Here is a 20,767-nt window from a genome sequence, read left to right as displayed (position 1 = left end):
CTTATATGTAGAAAAGAAAGAGGGATGGATCAGAATCAAAACTGTTTGTATAATGTATAAAATGCGAGGAAGAAGGGACATTTTTACTAGTGCCGCCCCCTCAAACCACAACACATTAAGGGAGTTCCAGGCTTGCATGTCTCTATGCATTTCCTCTAAAATAGCATGATGATTACAGCAGAAGAGCTCAGAGAAGTGAAGGGGTATTTGGATGCCCAGGTATGTCTCAACATCAGAGCAGCAAGAGAATGGAAAATTAGCCTGGCAGCAATCCAGCTCCACTTCCAAGAGAGTGATGTTCAGAGCCTGTGATTTGGAGTAATTAATTTTAAGATTGGAGAGAAGTCTGAATTGATCCAAGTCCCAAAGTAAATTCAGCAGGCATAAGTGGAGTTTCGTCAGGAAAAGTAGCATATCATCTGCAAAGGCAGCTATTTTGCATGTAGTGCCTTGACTTTCTATCCCATGGTTGTTAGGATTTGACTGCAGTCTATTCAGGAGTGGCTCAAGAGAGGACATATACAAGGGGAGATAAGAGTTTGCCCTGTCTCATTCCATTTTGCAGAAGGAGGGTATATGAAAGGTGACCATTAACATGACAGATTGGAGTAAAGGGCCTGAATGCCACCAAGTACCTTAGGTAAAAGGCCAATTGCACTAAAGGTTGTCGCTATGTAATCCCAGGCATGGGGTAAAGAATTTTAAATAAATGGCATTGCCATTATTACCATGATGATGCTGTCAATGCATGTGCTAATGTCACTGTGCAAAGTAGCCAAGGCCATTTTTGTTAAGCCAGGACTAACAGAATAGCACTGGTTACTATTAACAAATCTCAGTATGGTCAGTTCATTTACTGCATTAGTTGCTTTATCACATGACAACAGGCACCATTGGTGCTATATACACCCTGTATAATAATAATGACAAAATTCTCATCAAAACATTCAATTCAGATACCAAAATATTGCAAAAGTGTGGGATAGTACTTTTTTCTTTTCAATAAATATTTTTCAATAGTTATTTCATTTTTTAAAGCCTTTACTTTTCATGTTTTGTTATTCAGTAATGTATGAACCTCTTCTAATCAAAATGCCCCATTTTCTGTTTCACTCAGAGCATGCTGTAGAACCCCATAGGTTAATTGTACCTAAATCCAGAAACATAAATCAAATATGTTGTTGCGCATATTTCTGTAATGTCAAAAAGTGTTATTCTTTTTTAACACATTGTGCTTTTAATTAAATTACACCAGCAAGTTCTAACCACAGTGAGTTCCTTTCTTAGAGTGACAACTCTTACTGAAATCAGTTGCAGCATTGTCATCCTTCCCTGTGCATTTTTGAGGTATATTAGAAGCAGCTATGCCCACACACAGTGCAATAGCACATTCTGCTCTAAATATTGCAATAAAACTGTGATGTCAGATGCCATTGGAACATACACACATACATAGGAATTTTATACAAAGGGTCAACAAAGGAACAAAGTAAGGGGAAAACTGTATATTTTTAACAACTAAATCTGAAATCTTGTTCTAGCGATAGTGCTCTACAAGTCACAATAATCTTTGTGAAAGCTTAGTTCTCTAGCAATAAGGCAGTACTGTTTTAACATGCGTTATTTTTTTTACATTTTTACATACAAAATATCTAAAAAATGTAATTAGAATACTGCATGTGTTACACTTTGGTAAATTGACCCTATTATCATGATTATTGTTGCAGACCACAAAATACAGTTGAATCAAAAATGAACAACTGTCTTTGTCATATTATTTCCAAATAAAAAAAAGAACATGGAATCAAATCTTCTGTGCAAAAGTAAAACAATTTCATATATCATTGAGTTTATTTATTTTACATCCTTTCTGATTTTTCTAATTTTCTGACATCAGCATTTCTAGGAAAGTAATTTTATATCTGACAGTAATGAAGTGCTTTGGGTGAACAATTATGATAACCATGAGATAGATTCTTACAGTATACCATAGAAATGTACTGTAAGTGTCTTAGAAATTTTGCTAAAAATAAAAATGTGGATTTTTTTATAATAAACAATATTTTAATTCCAAGTATATTCATTCAAAAATGTAGTAGAATTTCTAAGGCTTCTTAACATTGACACTGGCTTCACAAATTATTACTTTGAATACTAGTCCACTATACTTTAGGTTAGGTATACAAAGACTTGTTTCAAGCTATGCACAGTTGGAACAGAAATCGGAGTTGTGCTCCTCCCCACTGCAAAGGATTTACTTACCCTCTGTAGAAAGCACTCTTGAAGTGTACACCTGCACTTGCTGAGAGCAGAAAAAAAGATCTCAGAGGAGACATATCCTATGTAGATGGTTTCTACTGAGCTTGGTAAGAGTCATACTAGGGGAAGTTTGAGCTCAGGCAGCCCTCAGACATTCCTGTAAATTTAACACAAATTGGCCCTTGCGACCCTTTACTGTTGACATGTGCACTGATGAAAGATGAATACTTATCAAGGCACAGTTTAGCCCATATATTGGTATAGTTTGCTGAATTGTAGTTTTGTTTTGGCTAGGATTCATTTTTCTTTTGCCCATAGTTATACTTACTTTTTTTTCTACTTTTGTGTCTATGTTTCAAAGAAAACCTGTTTTACAGGGAGCATGCTTTTATTAGTGCTTAAAGGGCATCATTAAAACCTGTGAAGTGGCACGTCTGTACAATTAAAAATACATATTAAACCCTTAACCTTGATGAGGGTCTGGTATGCAAGTCAAGGAGGAAATCCACTGAAAAAAAAGGAAAAAAACAGCATGGGGTTCCCCTAAATATCATACCAAACTCTTGTCAAAGCATGCAACCTGGCTTGCCAGGAAAGGGAGGACAGGAATGCACCCCTCTCCTGAATACCTCATATCAAGCTATACCTGAATCTCCTGAATACCTCATAACAAACTAGATAACCGCAACATGTTAGGGAGTCATGCAGCTGCTGGTGTCCTAACAACCAATTATATATCCCCACCTTAACATTCAGCTGTCAGCAGGGGGTTCTTGGCTGACAGGTGAATGTAAACAAAGGGGATAGTGTAAAAAAAATTGCATGGGATCCCCTCACATAAGTGTATGGATTTTGAAGTTGATCCTATGCTTTTTGTCCTTGTTGTTGTGTGGGGTTCTCTCTTAAAACCCATACCAGGCCTGAAGGGCTTGGTATGAAATTTGAGGGGATCCATGTCATTATTCCCACACTCAATGAGTAGCATATGGTCACCAGATTTCTAACAACCAGAACTTGAGCAGAAAGCTGCCACATTTACAGCAGTAGTATTAATACTGCTGTTAAATGTTTTACTTCCCACTTCAAATGGAGGTTCAGTTTGACTTAACACCCACTTAGTTTAACCATTTCCTGCACCTCTGAACAGCCAGAATGCAGTCTGAACCAGAGTTTGGACCAAACTAGCAGCTGTTTCATACTTCTGCATATTTTTTCTATTAAGGGGGCGAGCTATAGAGAGGTAGATGATCATACACTGTAATACTTTAGCCCATTCACTAATGTATTATTTATTTATGAGGCTAATAATAGTTTATACTATCTAATTGCCATCACTGTTCACTTCAAGGAGGCTATAGCAGTTGGCATTTACATACTCTAAAGTGGAGAATCCTTATGTTTCCAGTGAACAGTAAAGAGGATTTCTCAAGAAAGCAAGAGCTAGCATTAAGAGCAAAAATAGCAGAAGATTTACTGAGCCATCATTAGATTGATGACGGCCAGCAACCAAGGGTCACAAGCGTCAGAAGTGTAATCCTGGAGTATGAGCTCTGAGATGGCCTTACTGGCAGCAATCAGTTGGATAGAGGAACTACAATGTATTAGACAGAATACTTGTTGGAAACAGACCAAGGGTCAGTTGCCACAATGTGAAAGAACTAAAGTAAGGTACCATGCAAACACAAAGTCAAATAATGAAGCAGGGTTCTGAGTAGATAGTGGTCAGAGAAAAGGAAAACCATTCAGGAAGGCAAAGTCAGCAACCAAGGTCAGTCTAGTTCAAAGGGATGTATTCACAAAAATAAGTAGCTGATTCTATAACACACAGTCTTTAAAAAGGTTTTCAGCCAACAGTGGGCCAAATATAGCAAAAATGCATATACACACAACACTGAGCATAGTAGCATGTGCAAAGATGCAAGAGAGTGACCATGGCAGCTGTGAGCCTTCGCCCTCACATATTTCTCTGTAGGTCTCTAGACATTTTGGCATGTTGAAACAGTACTTTTGTGATGCCACAAACTGCCATTTTGTTTGAGTTTTGGTCATTAACCATTTGAAACTGAATTCAAGTGTTCAGGGCACCTATTTAAACATGAAAATATTTATAACTGCTAGAAAGTTGGAACAGTTGCATGTTAGGACACTGGACACCCAAGTCATCCATGTATGATCTGAATTGCAAAACTTGTATTTACAAAAGTCAGTTTTATAAACAAAGATTAAACATTTAAACATTAATTTAATTGAGTCCACACACCTTCACATTTTGGAATTGGACCACTCCACATAATTTTCCCCTCTATTAGCATGCAAGTAATGGTTTCAGTGCCCTGAGTTTTGATGAAGCCTTCTTCACAGACAACTGATACAGAACTTCCCAACTGAAAGTTGTCTCCAAAACGACGAGCATTTAATGGAATTCCAGGATCAGGGCATTCATTATGACCAAAAGCTGTAAAACAAGAGTATAAAGATAACTGTTTATTATATGGCAATACATAGTGTCTGAGAACCATACTAAGGATATAGTAAAATATACATTTAATTAGTTCTTTAAACAATATACATTTTTGCAACCAAGATTACAGTATTACAAGAATATAGTATTTGAATTTTAAAATGTAACCATATACTCATTATAAGATAAATAAGTTATTTAGACTTATGCTAAAAAATATTTCATTGTGTATAGAGCAAAATACTATGTGATCGTATGTATCTATAAACCTATTAAAGTAGAACTAAAGGCAAAACTGTGTTTTGCATTTTGGCTAAAGCAGGGCAGGGTTATAATGCCTGACATATTTATATTTTGCTCTCTGTGTCACATTTTGGAAGTTTCCCTTCACTTCCTGTCCCATAGGCAAACAGGAAGTGAGAGAACATTACTTGGGGACCCTAGGTCACCAGAACTAAAGTCCCTATTGGAAGATTTTCCCTCTATTACATTTCTGGGGACAACCCAAAATTAGGAATTTTCTTTACTTTTACTTTCAATGATAATGCTAAACATGACAAATAGAGAGGGTGAATCTCCTTATTGGGGGCACAGACAGCAATAAAATCCTAACAGGGGTTCTAACCCATTTCTACTCTTTCCAAAACCGAAAAAAAAAATCTGCCTTTAGTTACACTTTAAATGTATTATAGATAAAAGCAGTATAGTTTTAATGACCTAAAACTCTAATAATAATAATAGTCATTATTATTATTATTATTATTCTATATGGGCTATTTTTTATGATCAAAAGCTCATTAATTAAATTAATACTTTGCCATAAACTGGCATAATCTTTGATATGTTTACTTTGTGTACTTTCATGTTATAAAACAACAATATTTTTCTAATTACAGAGAAAAGTGCATCATCAGTGTATTTTTAAAGCAGTGAATGTGACATTCATCCAACATTCACTGTAGCTGAGTCAATCACCATCATTTAAAATATATACACCAGGAAGACTTTTGGTGAATACCACAGAGCTGGTTATCTATAATCCAGTAATTTAAGTCATCATAAACTTTGTAAATTGAAAAAATGAAATTGTAATTGTGCTTAATAAAAATCCCGTTAAATGCTAAGCAAAAAAGACAACATTGCCTAATCCAAACTGAAATGCGCACATATACACATTCTTTTTAAATTTGTAAAATTTAAAGTCACGTTAAAGGAAATATTGTAAATTTAGTAGTCTGAGATCATGCCATTGGTCTTTTCACATCTTCCACAGTTAGTCTCAACACATAACATGTATCTTGACATTTCTCCAAGATAACATTCATTCTGCAATGTTCAATTCGATGGATATAAACATTGATTATTCTCATACCTTTAACCTAATACATTTTCTGTGTATATGTGTTGAAATCATTGCGAGCAGTACTGCATAGGCAAATGTACTCTGGCTGTGTTTCATCCTTTAATCCTATAGCAATCCACTACACTGTAAGGAAAATATTTGGTTTCTAAATGGCTTCCATATGGAATCCATGCCTAATCCATTTCATATTTTAGTATTGATAGGTAAATATACCTTGCTAAGCAGACATATTTTTCAAAAATATTTTTATTCAACAAAAGCTAGACATGCATGCCAGCAGCAAGAACCAATATACTATCTCATCTTTAACACCCAGTTAAAGCAGATCTTATGTTTATTTATGTATGTATTTTGTATCATATTACATAAAATGAAGCACAACAATTTAAAATTTGAAAATACATGGTGGGAGTTGCAAGATAAAAGACGCCAAGGAGTAAATTAATGTGGATAGATTAACCTTTTAATGGGGTTGTAAACCTCTGAACAAATCATATCCCTCTATAGCATGTACTTATCTCAATCCAGAGCAACAAGTGCTATTTAAATCTGCAGCTTCTTTCCTCTATCTGCATTAGTCACTACTGACAAGTTTTCCTTACACCAAGGGAAAAAAGATGATGGGGAAGGTACCTCCAGCACACATCCTGTGACTGACAGCCTTGGCTCTGTTCCTTTATGCTATATGAGGGGGGTTTGTCCCTTCCCTCCAATCAGCTCTCAGTGAGCTCTGCAGAGACTACCTTCAGCTCCCCACCCCCTGCTTTTAAGAGCCAATATATCCTGTGTAAATTCTGCACTTTGAATGGATGTGCAACATAGATGGCTGCAGATAAACAGGTACAACTTATTTAGAAGGATTTGTTTCATCTTTGTGTATCAACTAAGGCCAGTCACTTCACTGGATATATGTAAGGGTTTACAACCACTTTAAGAAAAGTCAAAACCAAGTAATAATGTAAAACTCACACTAGCTTTAAACAGTGACTTGTGAATGCCTTCATAAATTCAGCTATCTACTGAGCATAAGTTGCCAGCAGAAGGGGTGTGATCATTCAATGAACAGGTAGTACTTGCCTGAACTTGTGAATGCACTGTACGGTCCAGAGAAATAGCATTGCTGAAATGTATACATGTAGGCAGGAAGTAGGTGCAAAGAGGCTGCATGAGTTTAACAGCACAGGGAGGTTCAGACGCACTAGTCATTAGTAGGCTGGCACTCAATAAGGAGGAAAAAAGTGACCACTAATGATGTTGTTTTTTTGTAAATTGCTGAGCAGGTTTCCCATCCACAGAGGGGACAAATTAAGACTGAATTTCTGTTGGTGGTTTTATTAAGGGTAAGGTGTGCTTTAATCACTAAAATAATCCTCAACATTTAACTTCTTTCCCACTCTTGGTCAAAAACAGGGGTCTCCAAACTGCGACCTGTGGGCTGGATGTGGCTCTCTGCTTGTCTTTATCCAGCCCTTAGGACACTATTCCTTCCACTGATATAACGCATTATTCCTTCCACTGACACCAAAGATGGACCATTATTCCCCCCACTGAAATCAACAATGGGAAGTTTGCAAAAGCACTTGGTGCAAGCAAGTTGATTTATATCCTTTATTGTAAACTTGCACCCAGACAATGCACACAAGTATTTACATATTTACATATTCAAAATGAGCTATGAAAGCAAATCAAAACAAGACTTCATTGGCAACAGCTGCTACAGACATTGTGGAGAAGTTCACCTTCAAATTTCACAAAAGAGGCACTGAAATCTTAGGTCTTTTTTCTATTACAGCTGGATTATGGCATTCTGTCAACCTTCTAATGTAAACGAGCAGCAGGTAGTTATAAATTGCTAGAAAATTATGTAAATTATTTTAGAATCTTTGATGTGATCTTTAGGAATGAAATTAAAGTGGTATTGAATTGGAATTACATTTTCCAATCATTAAATGTGGTGGCTGCATTAATTTTCTTTTGCTCTTTAATCTGGCCAGTATCACACTTCTTCTATTAAATCGGCCGTTGATGGATTAAAATTTCAGCCAGTTCAGCAGAAACTGTTTGAGATTCAATCCATCTATGGGCAGGCTGGTTGTACCAAAGTTGATTCAACTATTGACTTGGGTACAACCAGTCTGTCAGATTTTTTTTATTAGCTATTTCTTATCACAGCTATAGCAGTGATTATTGTGTTGGCAGGGAAGGCTCGCAGGCAGAACACAAAAGAGCTGCAGGAGGAATTCCCCCATCAACACTGACTGTATTGATGGAGGAATAAAGTGATTTTATTCCTGTGGTGGAAGGAAAGAAAATTGCATAATCTATGGGCTGCTTTAGAGTGCCTATACTCTGTCACATGTGTCAAACACAAGGCCCGTGGGCCAAATTTGGCCCGCCAGGCCATTCCATGTGGCACTGGTGACACAATTCTCCTGCAGCTGTGGCACCTCCCTCGTCTCCCACCTTATCTCAGTAGTTGGCAGCAGAAAGGAGAACAGAACTCCTCTGGCAAATCCTGTGCTTCTCCATGCAGCTGTGGAGAGGCTCATCTCTGCCCCCCCCCCCATATCAGAGGTTGGCAGCAGAGAGGAGGACAGAATTCCTCCAACAGATCCTGCACCTCTCCGTATAGCTGAAGCATCCCTTAGTCTCTGCCTCCACTAGTCTCAGCATTTAGCAGATGACTCCAGCCCTCCTCTGCTCCTCCTCCAGACCCTCCCAGCTCTGCCCCCAGCTTATTCTTGGCAGCAGCACAAGGTAAAGGGGTGCAATGTGATGTAAGGGTGGGGACAAGACTTATGGTGGGACACTTGACATCTGACATAAGGGGGATGGGGAGCTCCGAACATCTAGTCTTACAGATACAACCGGCCCTTTAGGGGTAACCATAATGCTGATGTGGCCGGCAATGAAATGGAGTTTGACACCCCTGCTCTATGTCAATGATAATTGGCTTGTCTCAACCCTCTAACTGCCACTATTTCTGGACAGCTTGTTCTGTCTGTAAGTTGAAAATCAACAGTCTTACTAGCTAAAAGAAAACAAATGCAGCCATGACATCTAATAATTGGCAAGCTAAATTGGTAAGCTACTTTGGGATTTAATACCACTTTAATTCCCTGTGCAAGCAGATAGAGAGGTTAGGTAGGCATATTTTAAAGGTCTTTTACTGCTTTTTAAGAAAATAAAAATATTTTAATGTCTGTAGTCTGGGCACAGATGCACTAAATAGTATGTTTAAATGGAAGTTATTGTACCTAAAGTTCAACTTTAAATATTGTCTTTGCATACTGTAACTTTCATTTTAAACAAAATGACATTTTTTTAAATGGATGAATTTCCCCCAAGTACTGATAAAGATAAACTGAAGTTTCATATCAGTGAGCAGATGCAAATTGTGCACTTGGAGTACCCTTAGGTGGGCGAGCTGTCAGTTCTGGTTCTATTAACCAATAGATATACATAATAATACAGTCTAACTGCTGTTAATGAAACATTGCACATAACTACTTAACTTAAGTGAAAGTGATATAATTGAAAGAGAACACAGTGAAAACATTCTTATATGTTATGTAATTTCACATATCTTTAATTAAGCTGCAGGAAAAAGTATTGTGAAAATAGTTTTAAAAATTTGTAGACAGATTATGCTTCAACAACTTTCTTCAAAGTCAGCCAACGCATGTAATATACACGTTATGTAAAAGTAAAAAAGGAGATAATGGGATTTATATAATGTGCCAAAGAACCACTGTAAACCTCGGCAATGGATACCCAGCAATCAGAACTATTATTTCATTGTTCTGATGAAATGAAACAGATGAAAATAGAATCTTTTATCAAATGTCACATATTATATTATTATATTTAGCAGCAAATCCAGGCATAAAGTTAGACAAAGTAAAGTTATACTAAGTATCCAGAAAATGTGGCAGCTGTGCTCAAATTTGAGTATTCCATTAATGTACCATACTTGGAGTTCTCTGTAATGTTCTGCAGCAAGAATTCAGGCAGGCCTAAAACTCATATGGCGTCTTCCTATCTCTCTGCTTATTATTCAACCATTCGCATTTAAACTTCACAAGCCTTTACATCAGACTTTCTGTGAGGCAGGCCATACATTAGGCAATTTTCTATCCTTCAACCATGGTATGAAGGAATGAAAATCGCTGAATTTTGACTGTGTTGATGGGGGAAACCCTCTCGCTGCACTATTGTATTCTGCTGGCAGGGAGTGCGGGGAGCCTTTCCCACAAGCAGAATACAGTGATCACTGCTGGCAGCTATAGCCACTGGCAGTGATCACAAGAAAATAACCTGACAGATTAGATGTACTGAAATGAATCAATAGATCAACTTCAGTACAACCAATCTGCCCATGGATGGATTGATATTTGGCTGGCTCCTGCTGAACTGGCTGAATTTTGATCCATCTATGGCCATGAGAGATATAACAAATCTTGCAGTCAGGGCTGCTGATAGGGGGGTACCACCAGGGCTCCTGTAGGGTCCCTGGCACAGAGGGGGGGGCTACGCAGCAAGGGAATCGGTGCAGTGGGATGTGAGAATAACTACAGATTAACTGTGTCTCTCCTTCCAACACCTGAAAGATGGTTTCTCCCCCTCTCCCTCCCACCAGCTATCAGCTGCTGGCGGAAGAGACACAGACAAAGTGAATCATTGTGTAATTGTCCTCCTGCCCCACCGAACCGATCCCCTTCCCTTTTCTGCCCACATCTGATTACCCCCTGTGTGTGTCCCCCCCCAGTGTGCTGTTTGCTTTCCTCTCCTGCCAGCTGCTGCGGGGTACTCAGGCCAATAGAGAGTGGGGGAAGGGGTCGATAAATATGTAATTTACCAGTCCCTTCCTTTTCTGAATGGAACACAGTGAGCAATCAGTACCAAGTCATCCTGTGTTCATTGATAACTGAGCATAGAAAACTGTGTAGAAGAAAGCCTGCATGACTGGGGTTGCTTTTCAGGCAACAGGACACTTAAGTGTTGAGTTACTTGCATGATCTTTTTTTAATATATTTCATTTTGAAAACAGAACTTATCACTCTCCTGTAGAATTGGAGTCTATCCATGAAACACATCAAAGCAACATCTCCGCCCCCCTACCTAGCTAACCCAACATTAAATATAGCTACCCTAAGGCAACAATGAAAATACTTGGAACTTTCTCACTTGCTTTCCAGAAAAGCAGCTAAATGTACATACACATATCTATGCGTGTATGTATAAATATACTTTAAAGCCTGTCTACAGCTAGAAGTTTTTAAATTCTACTTAAAGGGAATGGGAAAGGTTAAAGCCTCTGTCAGATTTCTGTTGCCATTTGAGTCGTAACTTGGGAGATTTGCCCACAGAGAATAACACACAATTGTACTAGAGTGAGGAAAGGTTAGAGCATCTGACAATGATTTTATTACTGTCTGTGCCTTCCGGTGACAACCATTTCCACCATTTCTTGTATGTCACAGGGACAGGAAGTGAGTGAAAAATTCCCCGATAGCCTCACAGACAGAAATAAAAACCTGACAGAATTTTTAACTCTTCCTCACTCTATTGAAAACTAAAATGAATGCCTAATAAAGTTGGGCTTTAAAATGAAAAGATATTTATATACTGTATATATATATTATATTATTATATACAATATATACATTAGTATTTATTGTTTTTCTGCATTTTCATATTGAATAAATGCAGATAAAACAAAATGGAGCAGTGTATGCTTTTAACCTAAATTTAGCCAGCCACTGCATGTGTGATCTTTTATACATATTCTCTGTCCAATCAAGCTTTGGTCTAGTTTTTGGTTGCTATGGCATAGAAAAATCAAATGACATTTCCAAGGTCACAGCAAGCTGACAAATGGAATTTAAAGTGAAGACTTCAGCAAATCTCTCAATGTCATCGTGACACGGTCAGTGCCCTTGGTCACTGAGCTACTCCTTAGTTCTCTTCTGTCAGTTCAGTTTATGGTAGACTAAACATAGCTCATATCTGGCTAGTCATTACTGTAGTTTTTTCTCATAATGCTCTTAAATAACTATGCATTATAAATGTACTTAATAAACAAAAGAGCTAATGATTAATGTCAGAATTCATATGAATGTTTATTGATTATAAGTAAATTATTCCTATCTTAAATAAAGGGACACTCTTAAAGTATATGTAAACCCTAATCTTGTAAAACAACCCATTCAGTTTGAAATAGAACCGAAAGGCCAAACGTGTGTATAGATATAAAAGAAAATTATAAACACTTTTTTCCTTATTTTTTCTTATAAGTGATCACATTTCCTATGTTGTCAACTGCAGAAGAGCTGGGGGAGGAGAAGCAGCAGCATGCTGAACTTCCCAGTGAATGGCTATGGGGAGGTGTCAGGACAAGTCTGATCATTGGAGGAGAGCAGGCTGAGTTTCTGTTCCCAACACAGCTAGACAACTGACCATGATGTGATCTTCTGCCTAGTGTGGTCAGTTTTTAATAGGAAAACAGAGGGACTGGCAGGAACACTACAGATTTCACACAAAAGTAATACAAAGAGAACAGGATGCTTTTACATACAAGAACATGGTACAGCAGGCACATGTCACCTATCAGGAATATGAAATGTTGGGTTTCCATATTCTTTAAATAATTATTTTAAAACAGTTGTGCAATGGTAAAGAAATAGTAATGCTGAATTGTATAGAACACTATTTTCTTGCTTGTGAAGAGGAATGTTTTAATTTTTATTGAAGTGCTTCAGAAATTTTTCCTGACATTATGTTGTACTTTTGTTTAAAAAGAACTGTCCTTTCCTAAAACTCAAAAATCAGCCTATTCATTATCTTATGTCAATGGGTGCACCAACACAAGAGCAAACAAGCTGTACAATCTGAGTTTAAAAAAAAAGTGTGGCCATGATAAAGGTTTGAGTTGACACCTCTGTGCAATACCTCTGCTCACTGACAGTTGTAAAGGAGGTATATTCAAAGGATTGATCTCATGCATTGTCACAGAAGGTACATGTCCACAGTGCAAAAAAAGATTTTCATCAAGCATAGCTGCCAAAGTATTTATGGTATTATTATTATTATTATTATACAGTATTTATATAGCACCAAAAAGTTTGCTCAGCGCTGTACATTATAGTGGGGGACAGTACATGAGACAATACAGTAACAATACAATACACGAGGGGTTCGAGGGCCCTGCTCCTTGGAGCTTACAATCTAGGAGGGAGGGGATAGTGGTACAGGAGGAAATGGCTGTGGGTGATGGAGTGGTGGGAGGAGTTGAGGAGATCGGCTGTTAGGTGAGGGCGGGGTAGGCTTCCCTGAAGAGATGGGTTTTCAGGGGGCGCCTAAAAGTGAGAAGGGTAGATGACAGTCTGATGGATTGGGGTAGTGAGTTCGAGAGGATGGGGGAAGACCTGGAGAAGTCCTGGAGTCGGGCATGGGAGGAGGAGACCAGGGAACTGGAGAGTAGGAGGTCTTGTGAGGAGTGAAGAGTACGTGTTGGGTGGTATTTGGATATCAGGTTGGTGATGTAGTTTGGGGCAATAGTATGAATAGCTTTGTACGTTAATGTTAGTAGTTTCAATTTCATGCGTTGGGCAATCGGAAGCCAGTGGAGGGAATGACAGAGGGGGGTGGCGGATATGAAGCGGTTGGTAAGGTGGATGAGTCTGGCCGTTGAGTTCAGGATAGACTGGAGCGGGGAGAGTCTGTGATGAGGTAGGCCGGTGAGGAGGGAGTTGCAGCAGTCGAGTCGTGAGATAATAAGGGAGTGAATGAGTTGTTTAGTAGCGTCCGGGGTTAGGAACGGACATATTTTGGAGATGTTGCGGAAGTGGAGCCTGCATGAATTTGCCAGCGATTGGACATGGGGCTGGAAGGATAGATTGGAGTGTAGAGTGTATGTTAGCACTGATTCAATCTGCCATTACATCAGCAGCAATAATCACAAATAAATATACTGCTGTAATGGAGATCTTTAAGAATTGGTAGACAGTCCAGAAAACATTGCTCTGAAGTGTACTCTTCCTCCCTGCCAAGCTGAAACTGGTCTCCAGTCACTTGACCTTGTGCATGTCCCAGCTTCTTGCAAAAAGTCATCAAAAACTGACAGGATACACTCTGGATATGTCACCACAACAAAAATTAACTCTAACGCATTTCACTCAAAAACAATCTTAATCATGAAGACAGTCTCTGTTAACTATTTATGACACTGGCCAATCCTTTCCCATAAGAAGTCAACCATGCCTACTCTGACTACACAGAAACATACAGAGACATAACTCCACTCAAGACTGGTCTCTACTGCACATGGACATACTGGGTGCCGGCCTTCACAGTCCATCTCCACTCTTCATTGAAAATAGGAAAAATCAGCTGGACTCCAATTAACTCTTCTTGTGGTATTTTTAATAATCAGTGCATTCACTGCATGCAGTAATGTCTCTAACCCAAAACCAGCCTTCCTTGATGTGTTCCATCACTCCTGGCTTGCTCACAAGGATAGGGGAAGTCTTTTTCCTATCCTTCTGAGCAAACCAGGAGTGATGGAACAAGGAAGGTGGATTTTGAGTTGGAGACATTACTGTATTTGAGTGTTTCTCATGTTTTTCCTACTACCCTGATGAATATATCAGATCCAAGAACCGCAGCAACATGCAGACCCAGAACCTCCACTTATATCACAAAGTAAACTCCTTTTGATCAATCAGTTTACCAACAGCATTGGTCATTTTGACCCTGTCAAGGGGTAAACAAAATCAGACATACCTGTTTGTTGGCTCATTTGCTACAACTTAATTCTTTAATAGTGGCCACTGTGATTTCTCTTGCTGACCCCTGGTCTTTGCAGCACACAATAACGGCATAAGGGTTGTCAGGAGCAGCCAGAGGAGAACTTGTTATTCCACACACCTGTCCTGAAAGTGTGGAATCAGTTTGGTGGCAGGAGCTCCACTACAGTGTGAAGTTTGTGCAAATGAACCAACAGACAGTATAAAGCTGTTTCCTTCACAGGGTCATTTTTAAGCAGCCTAGAGACTTCGTGCAAAATGTTCACTCAGTCTGACAGAGATGCATCTTAAAATGCAAACGTGTTATTTAAAAATGATGACATCCATGCTTCTATAAATATTGGCAGAATCTGTATCTGACAGTTATTATGCACTTAGTGTATTCTGTGTTTTTTTGCTTTAAAAGCCGATGACTTGAAAAACATACCAAATGTATATCTTAAGCTATATGCTTCATCACTGCAGTGCAGTAAAACACCTACCACAGTACAACTCTTTATTACAAATTATTAGTGAATGAAACACTCCAATAAAGCCTTGGATGCCTTGAGCAACATTTTTAACTTCTGTCATGGCAAACTCGATTTGTCGTGAAATAAGCAAGGCTTTCTCTGTGTCACATCGGGTTTAAGTCAATTCAGGCTGTGCTAGTAACAACTCGCATATGGGCAGTGCAGCTGTTTTCTTTTTCATTTGATGTTGATTATTTAATCAGTTTTGTTCCCAAGAAGACATGTTGCAATAAGTCCTCATAATACTACATTATATGGAGCAATAGTTTTACCAGTGGCCTCAAGACATTAAAATTATCTCCTGTATGCTTGTTTAGAGAGTCATCACTGGGCTTTTTTTTCAGATAAATGATACATATAAAAGATAGACATTGATGTGGACCTGAATTAAAAAGTGAAGACTTGCTTTCTTATCTATAACATCTAAAAATATAAATGTTGCCTAAAAAGTACCATGAAAAAATAACCTTTGCAATAAATTCCTTCTGAAGTATGTGAGTCCACTTCCCGTGGTTAGGAATTCCTGGGCATTGAACCTCATAGCTGTATATCTTCAGTGTGAGATCATCAAATCACCGCTGCCTTTGACTACTAGTTTTGTAAGATTTGGACTGAGATTTAGTGATGTCACTGCTGTGCTGCTCATTTTTTCATTGGGGTCATTTTGACATGAGGCAGAAAACCCTTGTTCCTTTAAGAATAGAGCTACCTCCACACAGAGACAAAGTGCAGCACAAGGTATAGAAAGCCAGTAATGGGGAGAAGAACATCTGCAGGGAGCCTACAGGCAATACTGGTGACTTGTCATCTGCTTGCTTTTTTTGGGCATAGCTACCGCAGTTCAGATTGCTTTTTAGAATATAATCCAAAATTCTAAACAGATTTTGATTCTTGAAACAAAAGGCATTTGAATATCACTAATTTGTACGTAATTACAAATTTGCTACAGTAAAAAGTCATTCACATATAATTCTTGGATATTGTTGCTTTGCCAAATGTACATCCAAACCCAATATTTTGTAGCTGCTTTTCTAAACCTGTGGTATGGGTACTCTGGATTGTCTCATGGAATAAGTGGCCATTTCTGCTTGGCACATGTATAATAGTTTAAATACTTCACTATTTTATAATTCTAATTTGAATAATGTAAGTTGTTCCTTTGAGAGTATTTAATTTGGCATAACAGAGATCTTAAACTTTTTAGGGGCAAGGCCACTTCCATAAATAAAAAAGATAACATATTTAACAAGCTGTACCCAACTTAAAAAGTATTGAGTTAACCCACATCATAGGTTACTTGGCAAACACTGGTTTATTGCTTCATGGTTTAAAAAGGTTGAAATCCTTTTGAAAGTCAGCATCAATATTCAAATAGATCTGTCAAGTTTCTTAACTCCAACCAAAACAAAGCCACTGTAAATGCAATACTTTGGTGAGCAATTGGGGAGGTGCTTCTGTAGAAGCTGCATGCTATTAGACTCCTGCCCAGCTGACTGCACACCAGTCCTGGCAGTGGAGGGCCTTTTCACTGGTTGCAAATCACTTGCTCAGTTACTTGCATCATCAGATGTGGCCTCCCTGAGCTGCTGAGAAAGGGAAGCAGAGAAATGTAGTTTTCCTTTTCTTTTTAAACTCATGTTCATGAACTCAGGGAGCTGTAGAAAAAAAAAGTTAAAGGGTACTGGACTTGTATTTGAGCCTAGTTAACCTAGGGAGTAAATGGGGGCTCCACTACAGAGCCACCCGTTCATTCAATAAAAAAAAATGCAGCTGTTGTTTCGTTGTCATTTTTTCTAAGCTTTCACATACATAGGTCTTCATGCTTTGTTGCGTTTAGCATGTGACACCTTAATCACAGGAAACATATGGAAGATCTTAGAGAGCTGACCCATGTGTTATAACTCCATTTAAGCACATATAATTAACATATTAAGAACATATAGTGGTTATCTACAAGTTTTACTTCTGTAATCTATTATAATAGGGAATATTGCATGTTAATTTTTATACTTTCCCAAACAGCAAGCATGTTAGGCTCCTTTTCACATGTTTTCAAATTTCTTCTTATCTGTTTTTGAAAAACTACAAAAAAAACCCCTGAAATTTGAGGATCTCTATAGTTTGAGCTGAAATGTAGACACTCAAGCCAATAACACACAGCAGAAGGTCCTCCCCCTTCTTCTATGAGTTCTTATTCAAGTAGACTTTAGCTTATATAAGAGCATTGTGTATGGCAGGCTTTTACAAAGTATTTGTAGAGCTCTAAGTTGTTAAAGAACTCTTCAGTTTCATTTTGGTAATGTTAAACACAAATCTTAATAGTAACTCATCACTTTAAACAAACTGCTAGTAAGCTTCAGCAGGCTTTTAACGAGTTTCAAGTAGTGCTGAACCATACTGAAGCCTGCTAGTGATAGATTGTTAAATGGTTTTATGATCCCTGGAATTTAATTTGTTCCAGGTTTGGAATGCAAGAGTAGACTATATATCGAGCCTATGTAAATAATTTTTACAGAATATAATTTATGAGTTCTAAGCTTTCTATTGTAATATTTCCTGATTAGGACATGAATAGAAGAAAGAACATTATTTTAGATATAACTGTACAGCATATGTGATATTATTCAATTCAAATGATTGATATAAGAATGAAAAGAGATTCAAATTACATTGTGTCTCATATAACTGCTCTGTACTAGTTTCACTTGATAATGAGCTTAATCATGGAGGTTGGCTCTCTTTTCTTTTTCTATGGAGCACATTTGTGATTCAGTGGACAGACTACAGACTAGTCAGAAGTCCTGGGGCACAAGGTCTGCAGCTGAGCAGTAGATCTTTCTGCATAGCAACACTTCTACTTTTCATCGTTAAATGTTTCTCACATTTAAAGATGTTTCTTAAGAGTCTTAAGCCAGACATTAGGCTGGTTCAGCAGGGACTGATCAAAATTTGATCCATGTATGAACACCCTGGTTGTAAAGAAGTTGATCTACAAATTGACTTCTGTGCAACCAACCTGTCAGGGTTTACTGATCAATCAGTGCTTCCGGGTATAGCTGGCAAAACTGATCAATGCGTTCTAATGCTGGGGAAGGCTCAAGGTTGTTAGAACAGAATAGCACAGCAGGAGTGATTCCCCTATCCACCTCAAATGTTTGGATGTAGGAACTAGATTATTTTTTTCAACCCACTAGTTGAATGAAAAAAAAATTATTAATGTATGGGCTGCCTTAAAAGTAACAAAATAATGTTTAACAGCTGACTGTTTTTTGAAAGTGACAGTACTCCAATTAATATCTGTGTTTAACATTCACAAATTGGAGCTGAATTGTACTTTAAAGGCTTCAAAATCTTGTCCACGATACATTTTTTATTTGCATTAACAGCCACATTTCAGGACAAGCTTTTGGGGTGTTCTTCAAGATCCAAACAGTACTGATACATATATTTTTAGTAGCATGTTAAGTCAGTCAATCTTTGAGGGAGGAAAAAACACACAAACAAACATACACAGCAATGGTAAATAAACATGGATAGCTGGTAAAAAAAGGAAAGAAAGGGGCACTGGACTGGGGCGCAGGGGGAGAAAGAGTCACAGAGAGGAGAGTGGTCATAAAACTGTTGGATAGTTATTTAGAAAACTGAGCTTCACATTTAGTCCCTTATCCGCTGTGTCAAACTGAATTATCATTCTTAGTTCAAAAGGTTTCCTTTCCTGATTACCTTTTAACTAACTAAAACATTCAGGTCTTCTATAGTGTGGTCTGGTTGTACAATATGATGTCCCACAGGTGTGCAGAAATCTTTTTCCTAATGTTCTTTAATGGTGTATCTGTGTAAATTAATTATTTTTTATAATTTCCATCTTGCTTCACCAATGTAAGATACTTGGTTGCGTATGTTAACTTTATAGACACCACAGTATCCATCAGGGATGACAAGTTGCACACCTCAATATATAGGAAACCCATTGGCTTATGCATCTATCTCCACAGTTCCAGTTTTCATCCCCAACATACCAACATACAGTCAAGCCATCAGATGAATATGCTCTGCCGAAGAAAGACATAAAAAAAAAACAGAATACTGGCAGACTCCTTCCAAAGGAAGGGTTACAAGAACAAAACTATCAATACAATCATAAACATGGCCATGAAAACTCAAAGAGAAAATCTCCAATACAAAGAGAATTAAACAAAATAGAATATACCTCTAATAAGCACATACAATTCGTCACTAAGAGGGATAAGAAAGATAATTAGAGATGAGCGAATCGAACTTGGCGAAGTGGAATTCGTTTCGAATATTAGGAAAAATTCGATTCGCACCGAATCCGAAAATTAGCAAACTTCGGATGCACGAATCAAATTTTTCCCAATCGGCCGATTTTCATCCCTTCTACAGCCGGCAAAAAGTGTCCCTGCAGAGAGCTCCGCTATTTCTGACAGTTCTCTGACAGTTCCTTCACATTTACAGTGGTTGAAACATTGTATCTATTTGTTTCCATTTAGGATACAGATGTTTTTATTCGGAAACAAATAGATACAATGTTTCAACCGCTGTAAATGTGAAGGAACTGTCAGAGAACTGTCAGAAATAGCGGAGCTCTCTGCAGATACACTTTTTGCTGTACTGGAATTCTTCTTATTTTCATCCTACTTCTTCTTCTTCTTCATCCTCATCCTCATCTTCCTCATCTTCTTCTTCTTCTTATCCTTCTTCTCCTTCTTCTTCTTCTTCTTCTTCTTCTTATCCTTCTTCTTCTTCTTCTTCTTCTTCTTCTTCTTCTCTTCTTATCCTTCTTCTTCCTCTTCTTCTGCTTCTTCTTCTTCTTCTTCTTATCCTTCTTCTTCTTATCCTTCTTCTTCTTCTTCTTCTTCTTCTTCTTCTTCTTATCCTTCTTCTTCTTCTTATCCTTCTTCTTCTTCTTATCCTTCTTCTTCTTCTTCTTCTTCTTATCCTTCTTCTTCTTCTTCTTCTTCTTCTTCTTCTTATCCTTCTTCTTCTTCTTCTTATCCTTCTTCTTCTTCTTCTTCTTCTTCTTCTCCTTCTTCTTCTTATCCTTCTTCTTCTTCTTCTGCTTCTTATCCTTCTTCTTCTTGTTATTATCCTTCTTCTTCTTCTTCTTCTTCTTATCCTTCTTCTTCTTCATCCTCATCCTCATCTTCTTCTTCTTCTTCTCCTTCTTCTTCTTCTTCTCCTTCTTCTTCTTCTTATCCTTCTTCTTCTTCTTCTTCTTCTTCATCCTCATCCTCATCTTCTTCTTCTTCATCCTCATCCTCATCTTCTTCTTCTGCATCCTCATCCTCTTCTTCTTCTTCTTTTTCTTATCCTTCTTCTTCTTCTTCATCCTCATCCTCATCTT

General features: G+C 37.9%; 1 protein-coding gene across 1 annotated transcript in view; it reads right to left on the bottom strand.

Annotated features, from left to right (window-relative positions):
• Positions 1-20,767, bottom strand: part of CSMD3 (CUB and Sushi multiple domains 3) — a 1,455,553-nt gene that overhangs the window by 598,613 nt on the left and 836,173 nt on the right. The window contains exon 16 of the mRNA XM_089664334.1: positions 4,520-4,714. Coding sequence (XP_089520460.1) covers positions 4,520-4,714 — 195 coding nt within the window. The remainder of the gene's footprint in view (positions 1-4,519; positions 4,715-20,767) is intronic.

Source organism: Staurois parvus, unplaced genomic scaffold (genome assembly GCF_062004578.1).
Source record: "Staurois parvus isolate SC_StPar_1 unplaced genomic scaffold, SC_StPar_1.0 ptg000047l, whole genome shotgun sequence".
Lineage (NCBI taxonomy): Eukaryota > Metazoa > Chordata > Amphibia > Anura > Ranidae > Staurois > Staurois parvus.
Note: the sequence above shows the minus strand (reverse complement) of the source record. Positions and strands in the feature narration are given on the sequence as shown.